This window comes from Lissotriton helveticus, chromosome 3_1, assembly GCF_964261635.1.
Source record: "Lissotriton helveticus chromosome 3_1, aLisHel1.1, whole genome shotgun sequence".
NCBI classification, from domain to species: domain Eukaryota; kingdom Metazoa; phylum Chordata; class Amphibia; order Caudata; family Salamandridae; genus Lissotriton; species Lissotriton helveticus.
This window is the reverse complement of record NC_136061.1, coordinates 2,078,220,072-2,078,240,108: the sequence shown is the minus strand read 5'-3', so window position 1 is coordinate 2,078,240,108 and position 20,037 is coordinate 2,078,220,072. Positions and strand designations below refer to the sequence as shown.

Genomic DNA, 20,037 nt, shown 5'->3' with positions numbered 1-20,037 from the left:
TTAATTATTACTTTATTTAAAATTGATTCTGAGAAACTTCACAGTTTTTTTTTTACTAAAGTCTGAATAAGTCTTATATTTTAAAGTGCTATTTTAAACACATTTGTTACTAATGGATTGTGTGTATCGCAAATCTCCTTTTGATGCCTGGCTATGCAGCTCCTCCCATTAAAAATGTAACTTTTTCACTTATTTTGCATAAGTTATAATCTTCCAGTTGCATCCACCTTTATCTGCTGTCATGAAGGGAATAGTTTGTTTGGGGGCCATAAATGTGGAGCTTACCCCCTGCACAAAGGAAAGGTATATGGAATTGATGCAAGCCTGTGCACATGTCAATATAGCCTTATAGCACGCCGTAGCGGGCTATACCGGCTATTACAGGCCTGCTCCAGCGTTAGAGGCCTGAACCTTGGAGGGTGGCATAACAGGGGGTGTACCCACCCCAAGAAAGAGACCCAATGGTCCTGGCCTCTACCTACATGTAATGCCCCTAAATTTAGTATTTAGAGGCAACCCTGAATCTTGCCTCCTCAGACAGAAAGGGAGAAGAAGGACTGAAGAAGCCGTACCGAACTAAGTTGAGGAGGACGCCCACTTACTTGGCCCTAGGCCTACCGGCCTATCCCCACCTCAAACCTGATCCAGCAAAATCCTGGCATGTTCTTTAGCCAGCAGCCCCGAACTGCCATGCCTTCCCATACCAAGACTTAGTCTCCCGTGAGCATCGGATTTGCTCATTCACAGATTTCTTGCTCCAGCCAAACCAGCGAGTCTGCACCACTCTGCACCTGGCGCCCACTGCCCGAGTTCGAGTGGCCCAACAACACGAGGAGGTCTCCCCGGTGAACCTGACCTGAGATCGGGCCTCGAATCTCCAATCAATGCCTGCAGCCACTTTCTAGAGGATCTTCCCGACCGGAGCCGGTCCGAAGAACCCCAATGCCTGAAGACATCCCTGCACCCTACGTCCCATGGCCCTGGGTGGCCCAACCGACGGTGTCCCAGCGTCCCCAGGCATCCCAACGTACCTCTCCAACCTGAGGTCGCCTCGAGAACATCTTAGTCCCCGAGCCTGCAGTGTTTGTTGCAACCGTATAATCCACCATTGAAATCAACAGGGCAACCAACGCCAAACCAGCACCCTTTACCCGGCCGCCCCTCTGCCGCTCTGATTGCACCTTGTGTGCTAACTCTGATCCCCCTTTGCCCCTGGGCCTAACACCAAGAGCTTTGCTCCCACAAACTTGTGGCCTGCTTGTGAGCAGCCATGAACCGGAGGCCCCTATGACCTATTGGATAACATTCGGCCTCGGCACTCTGCACCCAGCCGCCCTAGTGCAGCTGAGGGTGCTTAGAGAGTGCATCCTCGACCCTGGGGGAACCGTGGTTCTAACCCCAGAAATCCAACTCCCACAACCAAGTACTTACATGTGAACCGTTGTTCGAGGCATGTGAGCTGTAGATCACGTGTTGTGCATACTCCTGCCATCTAGTGTTGGGTCTGGATGTTTGCAAGTTTTTTTTGTTTTTTTTATAAGTCTTTTCCATTCACAAGGTAGGCGACTCCTCATTTCGCTGATAGTGCGCATTGGCATCAACTGCATTGTTAGATTTGTGGAGTTGGTTTGTATGGAAATCTTGAGAAACTGCCAATATACAAAAACTGATTAATTTACCTTTTCTCTTGGAAGTGTCCCAGTGTGATAACTAGGCATATCACACGGAGTAGAAAAAGTAAACTAAAAAGTAATCTAACAGTAATTTCAACTGTATTCAAAGTGTCATGAGACTCCATGAGACTCCCTCCGGGATGTGATATGTTGCGCAATACAAATATCCAGACTAGACTAGACTTCCAAACCTGTAACAACGTCCTTTTCATTCAGCTTGCTTGTATTGTTCAACCTGCCTTGAAAAGTACCATTTACACTTATCAGTGCCAGGCTTGCTTGGTTGTAGAAATAAATACATTTAAATATTAATTTGTATACAAATTGGTCTAAGTTCAGTCTTTGAGTGTGTGATATAATGTTCGAGGCATGTGGGCTGCTGAATTCACATCTATAGCATAGATCGCCGCCTAGTGTTGGGTCCGGATGATTGCACATTGTTGTCCTGGAAGAGTCTTCGAAGTATCACGAGATAGGTGGCTCCTCCCCTGGACTACAGTGCGCATAGGCATCGACTCCATCCCCAGATTGTTTTTTTCCGCCATTGGGTTCGGATGTATATTTGTTATCTCCAGTTCGGAATCGATATAGACTTTTCTTAAGGCCTGAAGGCCTTTTCCTATACCGTCAGTATTGTTTTGCGCTCGGTGCCCAGCTCTGCTCCGGCTCAGTTCCCGAGTCGGACATCCCGAGGAGTCGCGTGGCTCTTCGGTGCTCGAGGCCCAGTCAACGCAACAAGACTTTCGACGACACATCATGGAACAGAGCCCGTTCAAGAAATGTCCCGTGTGTGGATCGAAGTATCCCCACATCGACGTCCACCCGGTGTGCAACAAGTGCCTGTCGCCAGACCACGATGAAGCCAACTGTATGGCTTGTTCCCGGTTTCAATCGAAGAAGACGATTCGACTTCGGCGCGTGGCGTGCCTGAAGGCCCAGCAGTCGGCCCCGGCACCGGTGGACATCTTCGAGAGAGAAGAAGCAGACGAACAAGAAGTTCATATGCAGATTTCACCTCCAGCGGAGGAGATCGACTACGACGCGGACGTCAAGGCGCTCGATGCAGAAGAAGTCGTCGACGAGGTAGGAGACCACAATGAGGCCAATGGGGCCATGGAAGATAGCTCAGGCGAAGAGCTATGCCCCGTTCGAACAATCACTAAGGCTCAGGTCGCGGGATCGCCACAGGGCCTTACCCAAGACCTTACCCCAAGATCCACGGCCTCGCCTACGGGCCCGGCTACGGACACTTCTGCGGAGCCGCCGTTGGTCAAAACAAAACCGAAAGTGAAACCTTCGGTGTCGACGAAAACGAAAGTGATGGAGACGCCGTCGAAACAGAAGACGTCTGTCCCGCTGGCCGCCTCCTCGTCTTCCGATATGTCGGGGCAGCCGAAGCCGAAGAAGGCTGTCGACCCGGTGAAGTCGACCAAAGGCGTCGATCCAAAGTCGGTCAAGGGCGTCGATCCAAACTCGCTCAAGGGCGTCAAGCCGAAGACTGGGGCCCCAAACCCGGGAGTCAAGGCCGCCGACCCGAAGTCGTCGGCGCCAAAGGCCGTGGACGCAGAAGGAGGACACGGCGCACCTAAGAAAGCTGCTCCTGTACCTCGGCCGGAAAAGACCAAGACATCGACGCTCGAGTCTTCACATGCTGGTGGACCGAGGACGTCTGTTGGGTCAACGAAACCGTCCGCTTCCTTTACGAAGCAGGTGTCGGACTCACTGCAACGAATCAAGAACAAGGCTTCCGCGGTCGATCCGAGGGATGCTTCCGCCCCGAAGCAGGCTGCCAAAACGCCAAAGCCTTCGACGCCACTCCTGTTTACGTTGCCGCTGAAGGTGGCACCGAAGGCCTTTGCACCAAGGTCGGTCGCCGACGCGCCCGTGCAAGGGTCTGCAGGGTCGAAGCCTTCTCAGCAGCTTGGGAGCTTCAAGCATCGACAACCCTTGATGGAGGAGCAGTCGGAACACTTTATCGACGCCGACACCGGTAAACTTACCCTCTACAAGAGAAAGATCACGGCGTCACAGCCTTTGGAGTCCTACACGATTCCTTTGAAGCGCAAGAAGCCTTCTACGGATTCCCCGGTTCTGGTTGAGTCACTTGCTCCACGGACTCCAAGAGTTGCTACACCCTCACCCACTTATTCAGATGTGGAGGCTGGGGCAGATGCAGGGGACCCAGGAGATCCGCAAACTGCCCCGGACACTCAGGTGTACAATGTCAAAACCTCTCCTACTGAGGATTCTGCGGCATTTAATGCTCTAATTGAGAGGGCGGCTAAAAACCACGACGTCCAGCTGCACGCTGACCCTATTGACGTGGACTTCCTTTTTGATACCTTTTCCACAGCAGAAAAGACTGTCAAAACTCTCCCAATGTTGAAAGGGGTTCTGAAACATGCTGCAGACATCTTTAAAGAACCCACACGTGCCAGGGTGATCAACCCTAGAATTGAAAAAAAATATAAGCCGGCACCTGGCGACCCTACCTACATCAAGGGCCAGTTGCCATTGGACTCTCTGGTCGTTTCTAATGCCCGGAATAGGGCGAATTCGCAAACCACTGGTGATGCTCCTCCCCCTGACATGGAATCTAAAGTGCTGGAGGCATCAGGGAAGAGGGTGGCGGCTCAAGCAGCCAATATCTGGCGTATCTCAAACACTCAGGCACTCTTGGCCAGATATGACAGGGCGCACTATGACACACTAGAGACCCTGTTACAACATCTACCAGATCAGTATAAAGAGGCGGCGGAGATGCTCATTCAGGAAGGGAAGCTCATCTCCAACGCTTCTATTAAATGTGCACTGGACGTGGCGGACACCGCGGCCAGGGCCATTAACACCAGTGTGCTGTTGAGACGTCAGGCATGGCTCAGAATCTCCGGTTTCAAGCCAGAGATGCAAACCACCATCCTCAATCAGCCGGTAAACCCTGATAGGTTATTTGGTCCTGAGGTGGATACCACACTGGAAAAAATAAAAAAGGATACCGAGACTGCAAAGTCCATGGGAGCTCTCCAGTCCCAACAGTTTAGGGTCAGTACTTTTCGTCGCTCAGGCAATAGAGGTGTTTCCAGAGGCCAGATGTCCCAGCAAACGCAATACACTAAAGGTGGGGCGCAGTCCTCTTACACCAAGCAGAGTAGAGGCGGCTATCGGGGCAACAGTGCCAAGGGCAGAGGCCGTGGAAATAACAACTCCCGTTCCTCTGCCACCAACAAACAGTGACGCCCTGCCACTGCCCCCCGACCATACCACACCTGTCGGGGGGAGACTCCAGCAGTTCCTGCCAGTCTGGAAATCCATCACCACAGACAGGTGGGTCAGGAAACTTATCCAGTTCGGTTATTGTCTGGAGCCCAACATGCCACCAAAACGCCGTCCTATGTCCACAGAGAATTTGCACTTATTGCAGCAGGGCTGCTTCTACAGCCAGGGAATGGCTTCTTTCCTTTACAAATATCCTTTTGATGCTCTTTACTTATTGTGCATTTTGTGCACCAACCTAAAATGGAAATTCACAATATTTTATCTCATGGGAAGTTGGAAATAATTTCTTAACTGAAACATGACTTCAAAATGTTAAGAGTCGATTGAACCACTAGTGCAAGTGGTGGAATCGTGATTAAGTGTGAAAATTATATCATACTGTTTATTACTTCCATTCCTACCACTTTAGTGGAACTCTTGATAGCGAAGTTAGTTTCCATGCAGCCTGCACCAAGTCAATTTATTTAGTCCATCACCCCCCTCCCCCCCCTCCCCAAGCAAGAACTCTAAGTTTCATACTGTTTTTCTGGAGTATTAATCTCCTTAAATGTGAAAGCTTCTGCTTGGGTGAATTTAACTTATAGACAGACTGTCCAAACCACAGTAATTCTTCAGCTTTACTGGAAGCTTGTGTTTTTTTTAAATTTAACATAATTAGTGCACACTCCAACTAATCTAGCTTGCCACAGCCTAGCCCGTATCTATTCTTCTAACTCTATGGAATGGACTGGAGATCAAAATTGGCCCTGACAAAAATGTTAAAATCTGCCCCACACTGCAAGTTTCTGTGACTAGAGTGTTGCTGTGGTGGGCATGGTTGGATTGTAGCAGTCAAAGCTGCTCTGACAGCAGCTTCCTATTCTTCATCCCACCAGGAAAAAATAGTATCTCTGAACTTTGCACTGTCCCATGGACTGACCATGTAGATTCTTTTTCATAGACTCACCTCAAGCATTCCATAGTTTAATACTTCCAGTACATTCATCAGTGGAGTGAATGTTCAGCTCTTTATTGCCCTTGCTGGAGCCAAAAACGGAAAAGAGGTGATCAAACGCATCATTTCGTTTTGGGTTATCCCTTGTATCTGTTACACGTGGCCAAGAAAAACCCTCATAAGGACATTATTGCCTACACCATCGGGGCATGGCTGCTCTTACAGCTCTTACCAGAGGTGTTGCAGTAGTTATCGGCTGGTTGTTGACATGATTAGCTTTGTACACTTTTGCTAAACATTAGTGCCTCACAGCTCAAGTGCGCAGTGACAAATGCTTTGCAAGGGCCAAGTTGCACGATTTCCTTGGTTGATCTGAACAACACAATCTCACTTCCCGCAGTGTATTCCTTTGGGGCTCATTTGTTAGATGAGGAATCTGCGGGAAGAAGAAAAAGTTACTCATCAGTAATGGTATTTTTGGTGCAAACATATCATTCAGATTTCACACCATGACTGATATGATGACAGATCTTGCAAGCATCCAATTTGCTGTGATGTTTGCTGTTGCTGATACCCTCAGCTGCTCTCCGCCTCCTTTGATGGGGTGCAGAAAATGTATGAGCAACTGACACTATTAGGCACATTGGTGCACAATATACTCCAATATCTTCCCATTCAATCAGCAGAGTTGCGGCTGAAGCTGTGACACTTGAGAGCTATTGCTGAGGGAGGGAGGAGTTTCTGGATCCAGTCTAGTGCCTGGAGAATAATTGTAAGTTGAGGAATCTGCAGAAAGATTGTGTCCACCAGAAATGTAATTATCAAAGGTAACATGTTCTTTTAATCAATTGTATTCATTGGGATCCTTCTCAGTTGTAAGCTCTGTGTAAACATGAGTCTGTCTCTTCAGTATATTAGTGTCTTTGTTAGCATGGAACTCCTGAAAGTTTTTTATTATTACGTTTATTAATACATTTGTCCTCAAATACTTAATTGATAGTTTAATCTTTAGTTAATAATAACAGATATGCTGAAAAAGTATTTTTCCTATTTTTGTCACAAGTTAACAAGTTTTCTTTTGGTATGTCCAAAGATAATGCTATGGGAAACATGGTATAGAGAGGCTTTACATTTAACAGGTTATTTATCTCGTATCTAAATGTTGTAACTTGATCTACATCATTGAGGCATTTAGTATTAACACATTTATATTTAAGTATCTTAAATTGGTTTTCCTATTCTTTTTTATGGATGGACATCACAAAGTAGTGATTTAAGAGAGATTGGAAAGGAAAGACGTGCTTTACCAACATTGCTTGCTCCCTATTATTTGGTCTGATACTGTACTTATAAAATACTGGTCAATTAAATGGCCTATTCACTTTTCTAGGTGGTAGTTTGAAAATGCTTCCCTTATAACAAGCAGTAAAGTGTTTTCATTACACTTAATCATTGCATTTTTTATTGGAATTGATGCCAGATACTAGACAATTACACTCTGTTTTGCCAGAAGTCTTGGCTAAACACGCATCTGTTAGCTAATTTAAAATAAATTATTTTTCTACAGAATGGCTATGGATCTGTTTTTTTAACTGATGTAGTTAAACAGTTTGTTTATGGGTTTTTAATACTGATCTCCGTTCGTGGCATCTGCAGGAGTTTTAATGTAAATTGTCTTTTTAAAGGTTAATGAATCTTTTTTCCCTCTTTAGGAAGAGAGGACCCTTTTCCAACTTGATGAAGCTATAGAAGCTTTGGATGCTGCAATTGAGTACAAGAATGAATCCATCACACGCAGGCAGCATGTCCTGCGGGCTTCAGCCAGCATGTTGTCCCAGTGTGAAATGAACCTCATGTCGAAGCTCAGTTACCTCTCTTCTTCTGAAACACGAGCTTTACTCTGTAAATATTTCGACAAGGTAAACTAGCCTTTGTAGTATCATTTGATGCCTCTGTTTCACATTTCACTCTGAATTGATCTAGTTAGTTCAGTTTATGGGAGATTTGCAAATTACTTGGTTCCAAAGTATTACACCAAATGTGCCTTGTTCATACATTATAATGGAAAATTGATTGCTTTATTTTCCTGTGAGGTTTATTATGTACATCAATTGAAGACTGGTTGCCCATTTGATGCAAAGTTTTTAATTTGCAAAATTTCTTTATTCAAAGTGGCACCATACTTCTAGTTCTTACTTCTTGCGGTTTTGTGTTAATCTTTTCCGATGCAATTTTAATAGGGTTCTCTTATTAACCTAGTGCCTCGTGATGTGAGTTAGGCCGGTTTTTCAGTACAGTATTTTTTTGTAGATAAGACAATTAGAGACTGGTTGATATGCAATGTTCTTAATGATTTATGGTGTCGAATGCTTCCCAGTGGGCTGCTCCAGAAACATGACGATTCCTATGTGTCTTAATTTATAAAAAAAATATCAGGGGGTGGTACTATTGCCCTAAGTATTGCACTGTTGCCCTAAGTATTGCACAAACCCAAGACTAAAGAGAACTGTTATGCCTCATACAAAATGTTGTTGAAAACTACATTGGAGCAATAAATGTACAGGTCCTTGGGTATTTCCTGTTCCTCCACTTTATGCCCATCTACCAACTGATTTCATTGGAACAAGTAGCGTGGAGCTGCTAAATGGTAGGATTGAGTTGCACCTTTATGATTTTTTTTACCACAATTTGATCATAGGTGTGAAAAGCTGGTGTTGATCCCTGTCGATCAAACCTATCTGAATACCTCAGAGTTCTTTTCCCAAATTCTGGGTTTGTAGGGTTTCCTGGCTTGTGGTTGGGTGTGCGGTTAAACGGTGCATCTATCCCACTTGCTGCTTTCTTTTAACACTGCCCTTGAAAAATACGGTCATGGTTTTGGTCCATTGTATTTTCTATTTCCTGTGCCTATTCACACCTGTGAGGTGTTGTTCTTAGCAGCAATGTGGCAATGCAGTAACATAACATTTGCTAGTATATATTTATATTTATATTTATTCATTTGTAGAGGGCATGGTTACACCTACGGTGTGTCCCCGCGCTAAGGGGACACAGCGCTTGATTTTGGCAAAATGTTTTCAAACTTCTAAGCGAACGTGACCAAAAGCACCCTTTAAAAAACTCCCTCACGTTCAGGTGGCATCAGGTTATTTCAGACTTCTGTGAGGTACAAATTATATCAGTCACTGAAGTTCTATTTATGGGTACAATTACAAATTTATAGTTCCCTTTTTATATATCCAATTTATATTTGTTTTATTTTTCATTGTTAAGTAATGCATGGCTGGTGCAATGTGAAAAGTCATTATAAACCACAGGGCAGTTGTTGGGTCTGGGAGAAGTTGTGTTTGGTCAGAAAATCGTTTCTGTCTGACACTGGAAGAGCCAGAGGGAATGTATTACTTATGTAAACCTTTTGCTGATCTGTTTTTAGAAAATCACAGCAGGTGAACGGAGAAGAACAGACATCACACAGGGAAAAAAGCTAGTAGATTTAATTTAAATCATTCGACCGGGCTAAAAGTTATAGACAAAATATGTATTTTCAATGGAAAGTGCATTTAAACTAAAACCGCTTTGGAGGCGGCTGACAAAGTGTTATATATATATATTTATATATATATATATCTCCAAACCAAAATGTGCCCTAAGGCGGGAAGACGCTTCACAGTGGTATGATGCACTCATAAATAAATGGACAAAAGCAGCATGCCATTTCAGAGTTAAAAATAATGTCCTTTAATCCTGACGCATTTCAGAGTACTACGACTGCTTCATCAGAGGGAAATGGCGTTCAACAGCTTGAATGGCTTTAAAGTATTTATGCGCATGCACCAATATGGCACACAGGTGTGCAGTTCTCCCGGCATGCTGGTATTTGTAGTCACTGATAGCAAGCCCCGTGTTTCCCAAGTGGGCACCGTTGACAAACACCATCTTTTTAAAACATAAAGTTCATACCCAAGTGGGCCTCCGGGCCGGAATGCCGCTTCTATTCAAGTCCTGTCCACTGCGCCCCATTGTAAACATGAAACTTTTCATGTCAGAGGCCCCGCTGCTGCAGTGGCATCTTCCCTGCGGCCAGGCTGCCATATTAAATCCAAACCAAAATGTGCCCTGAGGCGGGAAGACGCTTCACAGTGGTATGATGCACTCATAAATAAATGGACAAAAGCAGCATGCCATTTCAGAGTTAAAAATAATGTCCTTTAATCCTGACGCGTTTCAGACTACGACTCCTTCATCAGAGGGAAATGGCGTTCAACAGCTTGAATGGCTTTAAAGTATTTATGCGCATGCACCAATATGGCACACAGGTGTGCAGTTCTCCCGGCATGCTGGTATTTGTAGTCACTGATAGCAAGCCCCGTGTTTCCCAAGTGGGCACCGTTGACAAACACCATCTTTTTAAAACATAAAGTTCATACCCAAGTGGGCCTCCGGGCCGGAATGACGCTTCTATTCAAGTCCTGTCCACTGCGCCCCATTGTAAACACAAAACTTTTCATGTCAGAGGCCCTGCTGCTGCAGTGGCATCTTCCCTGCGGCCAGGCTGCAACATTAAATCCAAACGAAAATGTGCCCTGAGGCGGGAAGACGCTTCACAGTGGTATGATGCACTCATAAATAAATGGACAAAAGCAGCATGCCATTTCAGAGTTAAAAATAATGTCCTTTAATCCTGACGCGTTTCAGACTACGACTCCTTCATCAGAGGGAAATGGAGTTCAACAGCTTGAATGGCTTTAAAGTATTTATGCGCATGCACCAATATCATGGCACACTGGTGTGCAGTTCTCCCGGCATGCTGGTATTTGTAGTCACTGATAGCAAGCCCCGTATTTCCCAAGTGGGCACCGTTGACAAGTCCTGTCCACTGCGCCCCATTGTAAACACGAATGGGGCGCAGTGGACAGGAAAAGAAAAGAAAAAAAAAGAAAGAAAATTGCCTAATTCTTCCTGAAAGAAACGAGAGAGTGCGTCCTTATTAGTGTCAAGCTGACACGTTAATGAAAATAAACAAACCAGCTTGGCTCTGCCGGAAAAGGAACGCACCGCCCTTGATTGAAGTGCACCGACGTCCAAACTTTGGGCTGACAAACTTTATATATATATATATATATATATATATATATATATATATATATATATATATTATTAGAGCTATACCTTTTGTGTATATAGCTAGATATTGTTTTTAATTCCATTTCCTAACTATAACGCTCATGTAACCTTTGTTTATTTTCAGTGAATTTCTATGGCTTTTTAACTAGTAGTCACTTTGCAGAGTGGTGGAGAAAGGGGACTGGTCCTCTGACCCGCTATCTGGAATCCCGCTTTGTGGGACTTAAAGGAAGAACCAGGAGGGCTTCTTGGCCCCCAAGGTCCCTGAGTAAAGTGGGCTTCATCCTCCAACTAGTAGTGCACTGGTAGAAGACCACACCCCTTTTCTCCACCACTCTGCAAACATGCCTCCTGGCACACTACTAGTAGGGGGATGAAGTCCCCATGCTATTGAGGGTCCTTGTGGGCCAACTACCCCGCCAGCAAGTCCCACACAGAGGCTCAGAGGTTTTTGATGGCCACGCTCTGTTTCTCCATCACTCTGCAAACACGTCTCTTGGCTCACTACTAGTTGGTGGTTGAAGTTCCTGTGGCTCTTGGGGGCCAACTATCCCTCCTATTGCCTCCAGTAAGACCCACACATCTGGACTGCTGAGAGGTTGTCAGAGGCCATGCTCCCTTTCTCCACAACTCTGCAAACATGCTTCTTGACGCACTGCTGCTTGAGGGAAGAAGTCCACTTTAGTCCGTAGGGCCTCAGGAGGCAAGGGGACCTCATCCCCTAACCAGCAGTGCGCTGAGAGGCGCATTTGCAGAGTGGTGGCAAAAGGGGCATGGCCTCTGACCACCTCTCAGCAATCCCAATGTGTTAGGCTTACTGGAGTCCTTGTTGGCCCCTAGGACCCTCAGCAGCCAAGGGGACTTCATCCCCCACCCAGCAGCGCACCAGGAGGCGCGTGTGCAGAGTGGTGGAGAAAGGGGGGGCCTCCAACAAGATGCGCAGACCCCTTCCCTGGACCGTTTGGGGGCCCTGGGACCATGTCCTTTTTTTTTTTTTTAGTTTTTTTATAGGATGTGGGGCAGCGCAGCTCCCCTTCAGGCCAATTTAGGCCCCAGAGACCCCATTCCCTGGCCCAGCCTGTGGTGTGGGTGCCCAGGTCCCAACCCAGGGCACCTACTGCCAATGTTGGGGAACGCGGGGGGAGGCTGAAGGCCCCCTCGGTCCCTGCCGGGTCCCCGCCTGCTGTGGGAGCCAGCATTGCTTTGGGATCATCTCCATGGATCCCAAAGCAATGTCTATTTCCCTGCTTGTTTCACAGCGGGCAGGGAAACAAACTGCTTTGCTTTCAGCCCGCCAAGCCATAGCAAACTGTAATGTCCTGGGGGTGGGCTGCCCGGGACATTACTGGATCCGGCCACGGGGGTGACGCTCCCCAGGCCAATGTAGGGCTCCACGACGGGGTCTCACGGCCCCCACTTTTGTTGAGTAAGTCCTGGGGAGGTGGCGGTCCCCGGGGTCTGCAACGGACCCCCTTAATTATTATTTGTGACTCAGGAGGTGGCGGTCCCTAGGGTTGGAAGGCCTCCCATGCCTTACCTTTTTTCCCCAAAATGTGTTACTCGGGGTGGGGACAGTCCCCAGGTCCCCAGGTGTCGGTCCCTGGGGTTGCAGATGGGCCCAGTAGGCCAACACGCATTCAAATTTAAAAGTGCCCCCCTCCTATATTCTCAATATGCCCCCGGTCCATGTGGGAGCCCGCTCTTGCTGCACCACCAGGGCAATTGGGTGCAGAGGTCAAATTCTGTGTTAGGCGCCCAAGGTTAATCAATGGCGACACCAACACAGCGTCTGGCGTCCGATGCAATTCAGTGGGGTAGGTCAGTCTTGAAGAAAAGCTGTAGGCTCAGGCCTGGAGGCCGGACAAAGAAATCCCACAGCTGTCCAGGTAAGAAGAGCTGCTAGGGAACATAGTGACACCGTTTTCTTTTTTATTGTGAGTTTTATATGTTGCGAACTTGACCTGAAGGTGTCTGTGCTTTCTCTACATGAGCACAAGTTGCATTAGAGATGGACGCATTCATTATTTTAGGCAAGGAGAGATTGTGATTTGCCCTGAAGAGTCCCTGCTGAGACTTGAACCCTGTTCCCCAGCATGAGGTCGACCACTCTAGCCGTTAGCCAATGGTTAAGCTCCCCAAGGCTCAGGGCCTTCGGGTGCAGGGGTCTCCTTAGGCGTCGGAAAAGTCTTACCGGGCAGGTGGCAGTCTTGGGGAGTTGAGGCAGCAGTTTTTGAGGTGGACTACAGCAGGGGTCAGCCTACAGTGGACTTTACAGTCCCATGCATAGGTTGGCCCGGCTGTGGTTTTGTGGTTCCTCAGGGCAGAGGTCTTAGTTTTTTAGATCGAGCGAGACATGCTTTAATGTAGATTTTTCCTTGCAGCAACTCCCATCTTTTCAATTTGTTTGTGCCCTTCATACATGTCTGCTTATGAATGCTTAATTAGTCCGGACTTCTCGTGTTTCGGACCCTCCAGACTTCTTCTGCTGTGTGTGGTCTCACACATTTCTTTATTTATTTATCCTGCACTATATATTTTTTTTCTGACTGGGGCTTGTGTATCAGAACGGCACCCACTTTACGGAGGTCAGGCTTGCATTTTCAAAGGTATATTTTTCTTATAATAGTCGTATTTGTGCTTTGTTGCCCATCCTCTCCCTGATCGTTGTTTTCACATTTGTATTGGCATCCCCAACCACCTCCCGCACATCGTTCTATTTCAGAGCTTCTTTTTCGACCAACCTTTGACCCTTGCACAAGGAAGTCCTTTGGGAGATTGTTGGCAATCCGAGCAGAAATTCTTTACAATTAAGAAGCATCTAGAATTTCTGTTCCTTTGGCCCCTCTCGCTTACAGGTGTGGAAGTCTCCACTCAACTCCCCCTCCCCTTTACTGAAGAACACCTCTATCACATCGGAGTGAAGCTTGTTTACTCTCCGCAAAGGGGCCGTGCTGTTCGCTTATACACTATGCATTACCGGCAGCTGGTCTCCTCCAAATCAAATTCGTAGCCTAATCAACTCTTTTCCCAGAAATGGCTGTTGTGTTTTATAATCTTGTTTTTCGAGCTTTTGTTACTGTGTGAAACCAAAGTAAAATTAACTAATCCGCAGACGCCCCTCTCACCTGACGAATCACTCATGTTCTTTCTGTGACGCGAGATAGGCAACTAAGCAAAACCGCGTTTAAAATGCCCATCCTGCTTTCTGTTTTCTCCACTGAGCATAAAGGCATCCATACAATTTTACTGTCAATTCCGGTATCTGCGCTCGCCACTTCTTGTTGCTGGGACATTTCAAGCTTTTTTAAGCTTCTGTTAAAGCAGAAAATACATAAACAATTCACCTTGACTCCTACATTTGTGTTCCCCGGATACCATGTGTAATTGCATGCTCTCTGCGGTTCTGTAAAATCAGCTGTGTAGAGAAAAATTGCAGTTTGAGTCTGATAACGGTGCCAACGGACCCATAATGTGATCATGTTTCCAAGAACGCTTTTGGAGGCAGGTTTTCCTGATAGTTCGTAATTACAGTACTTTATCCGAATTGTTAACTTCACTACAAATTAAACTTAAAGCAACTGGAACCTGAGCTCTAGCATGAAAGCCAGCCATAGCTTGGGGTAGGAAAGTTTGTGTTCAGATTTTTAAATATTTTTTCTATCTCACTTTAAAATATTTTTCTTCTATATAGAGGTTTCACAAACTTCCAATCCTTAACCGTTTGTCCCAAATTGGTTTTAAGAAATCTTTACACTCCACTTCCAAACGTCTCAACTTCTCTGCCTCATTCATTTTTAGGTCTCGCCTTGCGGTGCAGCGCATGCGCTGTCGCTTTACGAGGCATGCAGTATACACTATAGGTGATGGATGGCTTGTGGCTTTTATCCATCCTTAATGCTGCCTTCTGATTGGTTTAGAGGCTGCTAGTCCCGCCTTATGACAGCCATGTCTCCTTCCACGGCTATTGGCCCCTTTATTGCGTGTTTCCTGAGCACTACTTTGCAGTCGATCGTCATTTGGGCTTCTTTTTGGTAGGATGGTAGATAGTTTTGGGATTTGTTTTAAGGAGGATTGGGCTTGTTCCTCTTGTGAAAGCTGCTGAAGCGCACTCTGTGTACAGGCAGCATGCTTAAAAGGCACACGCACTGGGCACCTGGTGATTTGTAACTTTTAATTACTCCTCACGGCGCCCGCTTTCACTTTTAAATATTCAGCGTGAGGGCAGCCTTTACTATAAAATACTAAGTCTGAACCCGGCTTCACTTCTACATCTAAGCGCGACGGCCGCATTCACTTATCCCACATTCACTTTTATTTCTAAGCGTCACAGCCGCCTTCACTTTTAATTATTAAGCGCGACGCACTCCTTCACTTTTAATTTGTTAAAGCATCCGAGGCATTCCGCATTTTAACTCATATTCCATTCAAACATGGCCTTGAGCCTTGCTGTCTCTAAATCACGCCCCCCGTCTGCAGCTCCCCATCTGTATGTGCCCCCCCCCTTGTTTGTGCGCATGCTTAATATCAAAACCATGCGAACGGTTTGGTCGTCCCGAGCCTCAGGGTGCAAACAAGTAAGACACTCCTCCCACAGAAGAGCAACGTTAGTGCTTTGAAGAGCTTCTCAAGATTTTTTGTGTTAATTTTTCGGTGCTTCACGCAATTACCCATCCCAACCTGACAATAACCCTAGCTCTAGGACTGTCCCTTGGACAGCTGTGCTTCCTCCGCCCTAGGCTAGGTTTCCACGAGGCCCTGGGGCGCAATTAATTTTTCCAGACCCACAGGCAGCCGCAAACCCAGGGCACTGGCCGGTGAACAGTAAGAGTTGAAGGACTAGAGAGGCGTGCTGGAATACATGGGGAATGTAACACATGTCTCTATCTCAGTAAAACTGAGACAGGGCAGTGTGGTGCTTGTGTTCAGACTTGTTTCCTGACAACACACAAACATACATCTAGATTCAAAGCCTATGTTCACTAATCTGTATACTTACCATACTCCACTAAGGCACCCACCGAGTTGACATCTAGATTCTTTGGCCATACAACTGTTGTACGTCTTTGGCGATGGACACAAACCATCTCAAAGATCTTGACACCACCAGCATACCAATAGGAGAGCGAGCCAGATAATCTCCGATACTGGATCGGGCACCACCGCGATCTATACATTTTCTAGACCATTTTTTCCCTATACCAAATCTGACCACAATAACACTGTACATTACATAGTTAACAACTAGGTGCCTTTGGACTTAATTTCACCCTAGTTCCTAGTCCACAATCTCACCTACCCCAGCACAGCCAGAACAGCAATACCACAAAGGTGACAAAACCGAGCTTTACATAACCTGTTAAATTTAAACAACACAAAAGGTAGCTTAAAATATAGCTAGATAGTGACCGATGTCAGTTGCCACTTATGATTTTGAAAAGCATTGCCTCATGACTCTGAATCGATTCTGTGTTTTAAAATCTTTTTTAAAACCGTTCCTAAAACATGTCACAAATAAAACACTGCAGGAACACCTCTAATGTATATTCTTGTGCCTCGTACAACTCGAGGAAATAATCCATAAGAGTTACTTTTTCCAACATTATGCCTTTTAAGGTAACCTCTGATGCACTGTTAGTGCCTTATTTTGAAGGTCCCTGTCATTAGTTATTATTCTTATCCCTAGACTTCTTCAAATTACTTCGAGGTTAATTTGTCATGAGCATTTGTCAAAGTTCCTCTAGTCTCAAAATGTTCATATACCTAATTCCAAATTATTGGAGTTGCCATAGCGAACTAGCTTTGCTACCTGTAGCTGTTGTGAGGATTAGAGAAATAATCACGTCAAGCTGTATGCTGATTTCTGATTTTACACACACACATTTTGTGAAAAAATATTTGTTGTATGTCTATCCATTATACAAGTTGTGTTAATGTTGTGCGATTATTAACGATCACCCTCTGTGTGTTTTTTTTGTTGTATTTGTGGTTTGACTTTACAATGTGTTGTAAGTTTAGTTTTCTTCCGAGGCTACACATAGCCACACTACATTTCATATGCAACTCTGGTGATTGCTTCTGGAAAGCGATGTAAATGTTGTGGGCCTGGTCCCACTTGTGACTGGATGCCGCCACTAAGTGTGGGCAAAGGCTGGCTAACACATATGTGTTTTAGTAGTTCAGCTAACTTCCTATGGCTGTTATTAATCAATAAAATGAATGCTTCAATCATTCTGAGCTGCCTCCACCCCTGGCCTGTAGTGTACTGATTATAAAAACTGTTTTCAGCTGCCTGCTATTAGCACACTTTAGTTCAATGGCGAGTGCCTCGTTGCTCAAATGGGTGTAATTTCTGATATTTATGATTCCCTCATCTTCATCACTTGATTTTACTCTCAAGCAAGTGTCACTCATAGTTGTTGCCTTAGCATTCAACTGACTAGTCATGTTTTTGATCACAAGGGATCTAAACATGGCACACTGGGACCAAACAAATGTGTCCTGGGTATGGACGTTTATTTCCAAGCAGGACCAATGATTAGTACACATTGCATTTTGTGTGGCCCTAAAAAAAAAGTGAATCTCTCAATTCCAAAATGTTCTCACCCAAATAGTGCTTTTAGCGAATGACTGTTATGCAGCTGTGTCTGGAATAATACTTTATTAGTTAGATTATAATATATCATATTTTCAGCATTTGTATACCCATTTGTGCCAGTCATGTGTCCTTAATCATCGGTAACCGGCCTTAGACCACCATCAACTTTTGTTCCTTACAACAGTACTATGTCACATAAGATTCTGGCATTTGAGGAGGTAGTATGGCGCGATGTTCAACAACTTTTAGGTATCAAATCGTTCGTCCGGTATTACACCAGCAAAGAAGAGAAGGCGGCCTTACAATCACTTGCCCATAATGACCAAGTGGTTATTAAACCGGCGGACAAAGGGGGAGCCATTGTTGTCCAAGACGTGTCCTCATATGAATCCGAGGTCTTTCGTCAACTCAATGACGGAATAAGTTATCAACTTTTGCGAGCTGATCCATCTAAAGCAATTGCCCTTGAGATTCTTGAAATAACTCAAGCTGGACTGGAATTGGGGTTCCTCTCTGAATCGGAATTCAATTTTTTGAACCAAAAACATCCCCGGTTGGCTACAATCTATACGATACCCAAGATCCATAAAAGTATGAACAACCCACCAGGTAGACCGATTGTGTCTGGATGTGGATCCATACTTGAGCCCCTAGGCAAGTACATCGACTTTTTTCTGAAACCGTTGGCGGAATCCACTCCTACCTATCTACGTGATACGATGCATACGATTAATATTGTTGAGAATTCTCCTTTCGACTCAGAGCTCCAAAGATTGGCGACATGCGACGTGGTATCGCTCTATACATCTATCCCGCAACAAGAAGCCTTGAATGTAATAACACGCTGCTTACAACGCCGCCCGGCACCGGTGCAAGTACCCACTGAATTCATCGTGTCCTTGCTCCGGATTGCGATGACTAAGAACTTTTTTATTTTCAAGAACAAGTTCTATATCCAAACGTCTGGTGTAGCAATGGGGGCTCCCTTTGCTCCAGATGTAGCCATTCTCTATATGGCCGCATTTGATGAGGATACCATACTCAATCCAGTAAATCCATTCAGAGACCAACTAGGTCTCTGGATGAGATATATCGATGATATCCTCATAATTTGGAATGGGAATCCAGACGATCTATTGTCCTTCTTCACCTGGCTGAATCATCAATCTGACTTTCTGAAGTTCACAATAGAATCGGACAATCACATGATAAACTTCCTAGATCTCACCATCTACGAAAATGCAGGAGTCCTATTGACGAAGCTCTATCGAAAACCAGCAGAGAGGAATTCCTTGCTATATATTACGACAGTCACCATCCTAGAGCCCTCCGGGACAATTTGCCCTTTGGGCAATTTCTCCGAGTCCGCAGAAACTGTTCGGACCGGGAGCATTACCTCACGGAATCTGATGAGCTCACCAATCGACTGCTGGCGAGAGGGTACCCCAGGCGTCTAGTGAAGCAATCCAGGAAAAGAGCTTGGTTTTATCCCCGCGAGGAACTATTATCTCCAAACACCAACAGGAACCAACAGGCATCAAGGATCGTTTGTGTTACCACATTTAACACCAGGAGCAACCAAATCAAACGGATTATAAATCGTCACTGGAAATTGATATCGGACGATATCGACCAACCATCAGCACCTCTACACGCCTTTAAAAAGGCCAAAAGTGTGAAAGATTTCGTGGTAAGATCCCTGTTACCAACACCTCAGGATCCCACGATTGCGACTTTGTGGAACCTGCCTCCAGTGACCGGCCACTCGAAATGTGGAAACTGCAAAGCCTGTGAGACCACCATCCAAGGAAAGGAATTCCAATACGGTTAATTGAAAATACAGCTGAAGGCACAGACGAACTGTAATTCCTCGAACGTTATATATGCGATACTCTGCCCATGCCAACAGATATACATAGGCCAAACGCAACAGAAGATCAAGGTGCGCATTCTCCAACACATGAGCAGAATTAGATGTGAGGTACAGGGAGCCCCCTTGGTTGATCATTTCACCACGTCCTCACACTCACCAGATAGTCTCAGATGGGTAGTAATAGAAAGAGCGGTTCTGGGACCCCGGGGTGGGAACATCTTGAGTATTCTAAACACCCGTGAACTAAAATGGATGTTTTTCTTTAACTCCATTGAAAAGGGTCTTAACGAGCATGATAGCTCCTTCTCCCAGCTGGCCACCTTGCCTTGAATCTGAATTTAGAGTCCATTCAATGTGTGACACTATGGCCTTTACCCTTATGTAAGAGGTACGCCATTCAGCTACTATATTGATATGGATCCCCTGATGTCTGTTTTTCTGTGCGTTTGATGTGATAAACTTCGCCCTACCATTGGCCTTTACCCTCCTGTGAGAGGTACGCCAGGTAGTGACAGATTGCCTCTAATAGCCAGATGTATATGTCAGTTATATCATTCGTCTA

The 20,037-nt window shown here is 45.5% G+C and overlaps 1 protein-coding gene across 1 annotated transcript in view; it reads left to right on the top strand.

Annotated features, from left to right (window-relative positions):
* KIF7 (kinesin family member 7) overlaps window positions 1–20,037 on the top strand; it is a 295,905-nt gene that overhangs the window by 215,059 nt on the left and 60,809 nt on the right. Inside the window, exon 15 of the mRNA XM_078683208.1 lies at window positions 7,596–7,802. Coding sequence (XP_078539334.1) covers window positions 7,596–7,802 — 207 coding nt within the window. The remainder of the gene's footprint in view (window positions 1–7,595; window positions 7,803–20,037) is intronic.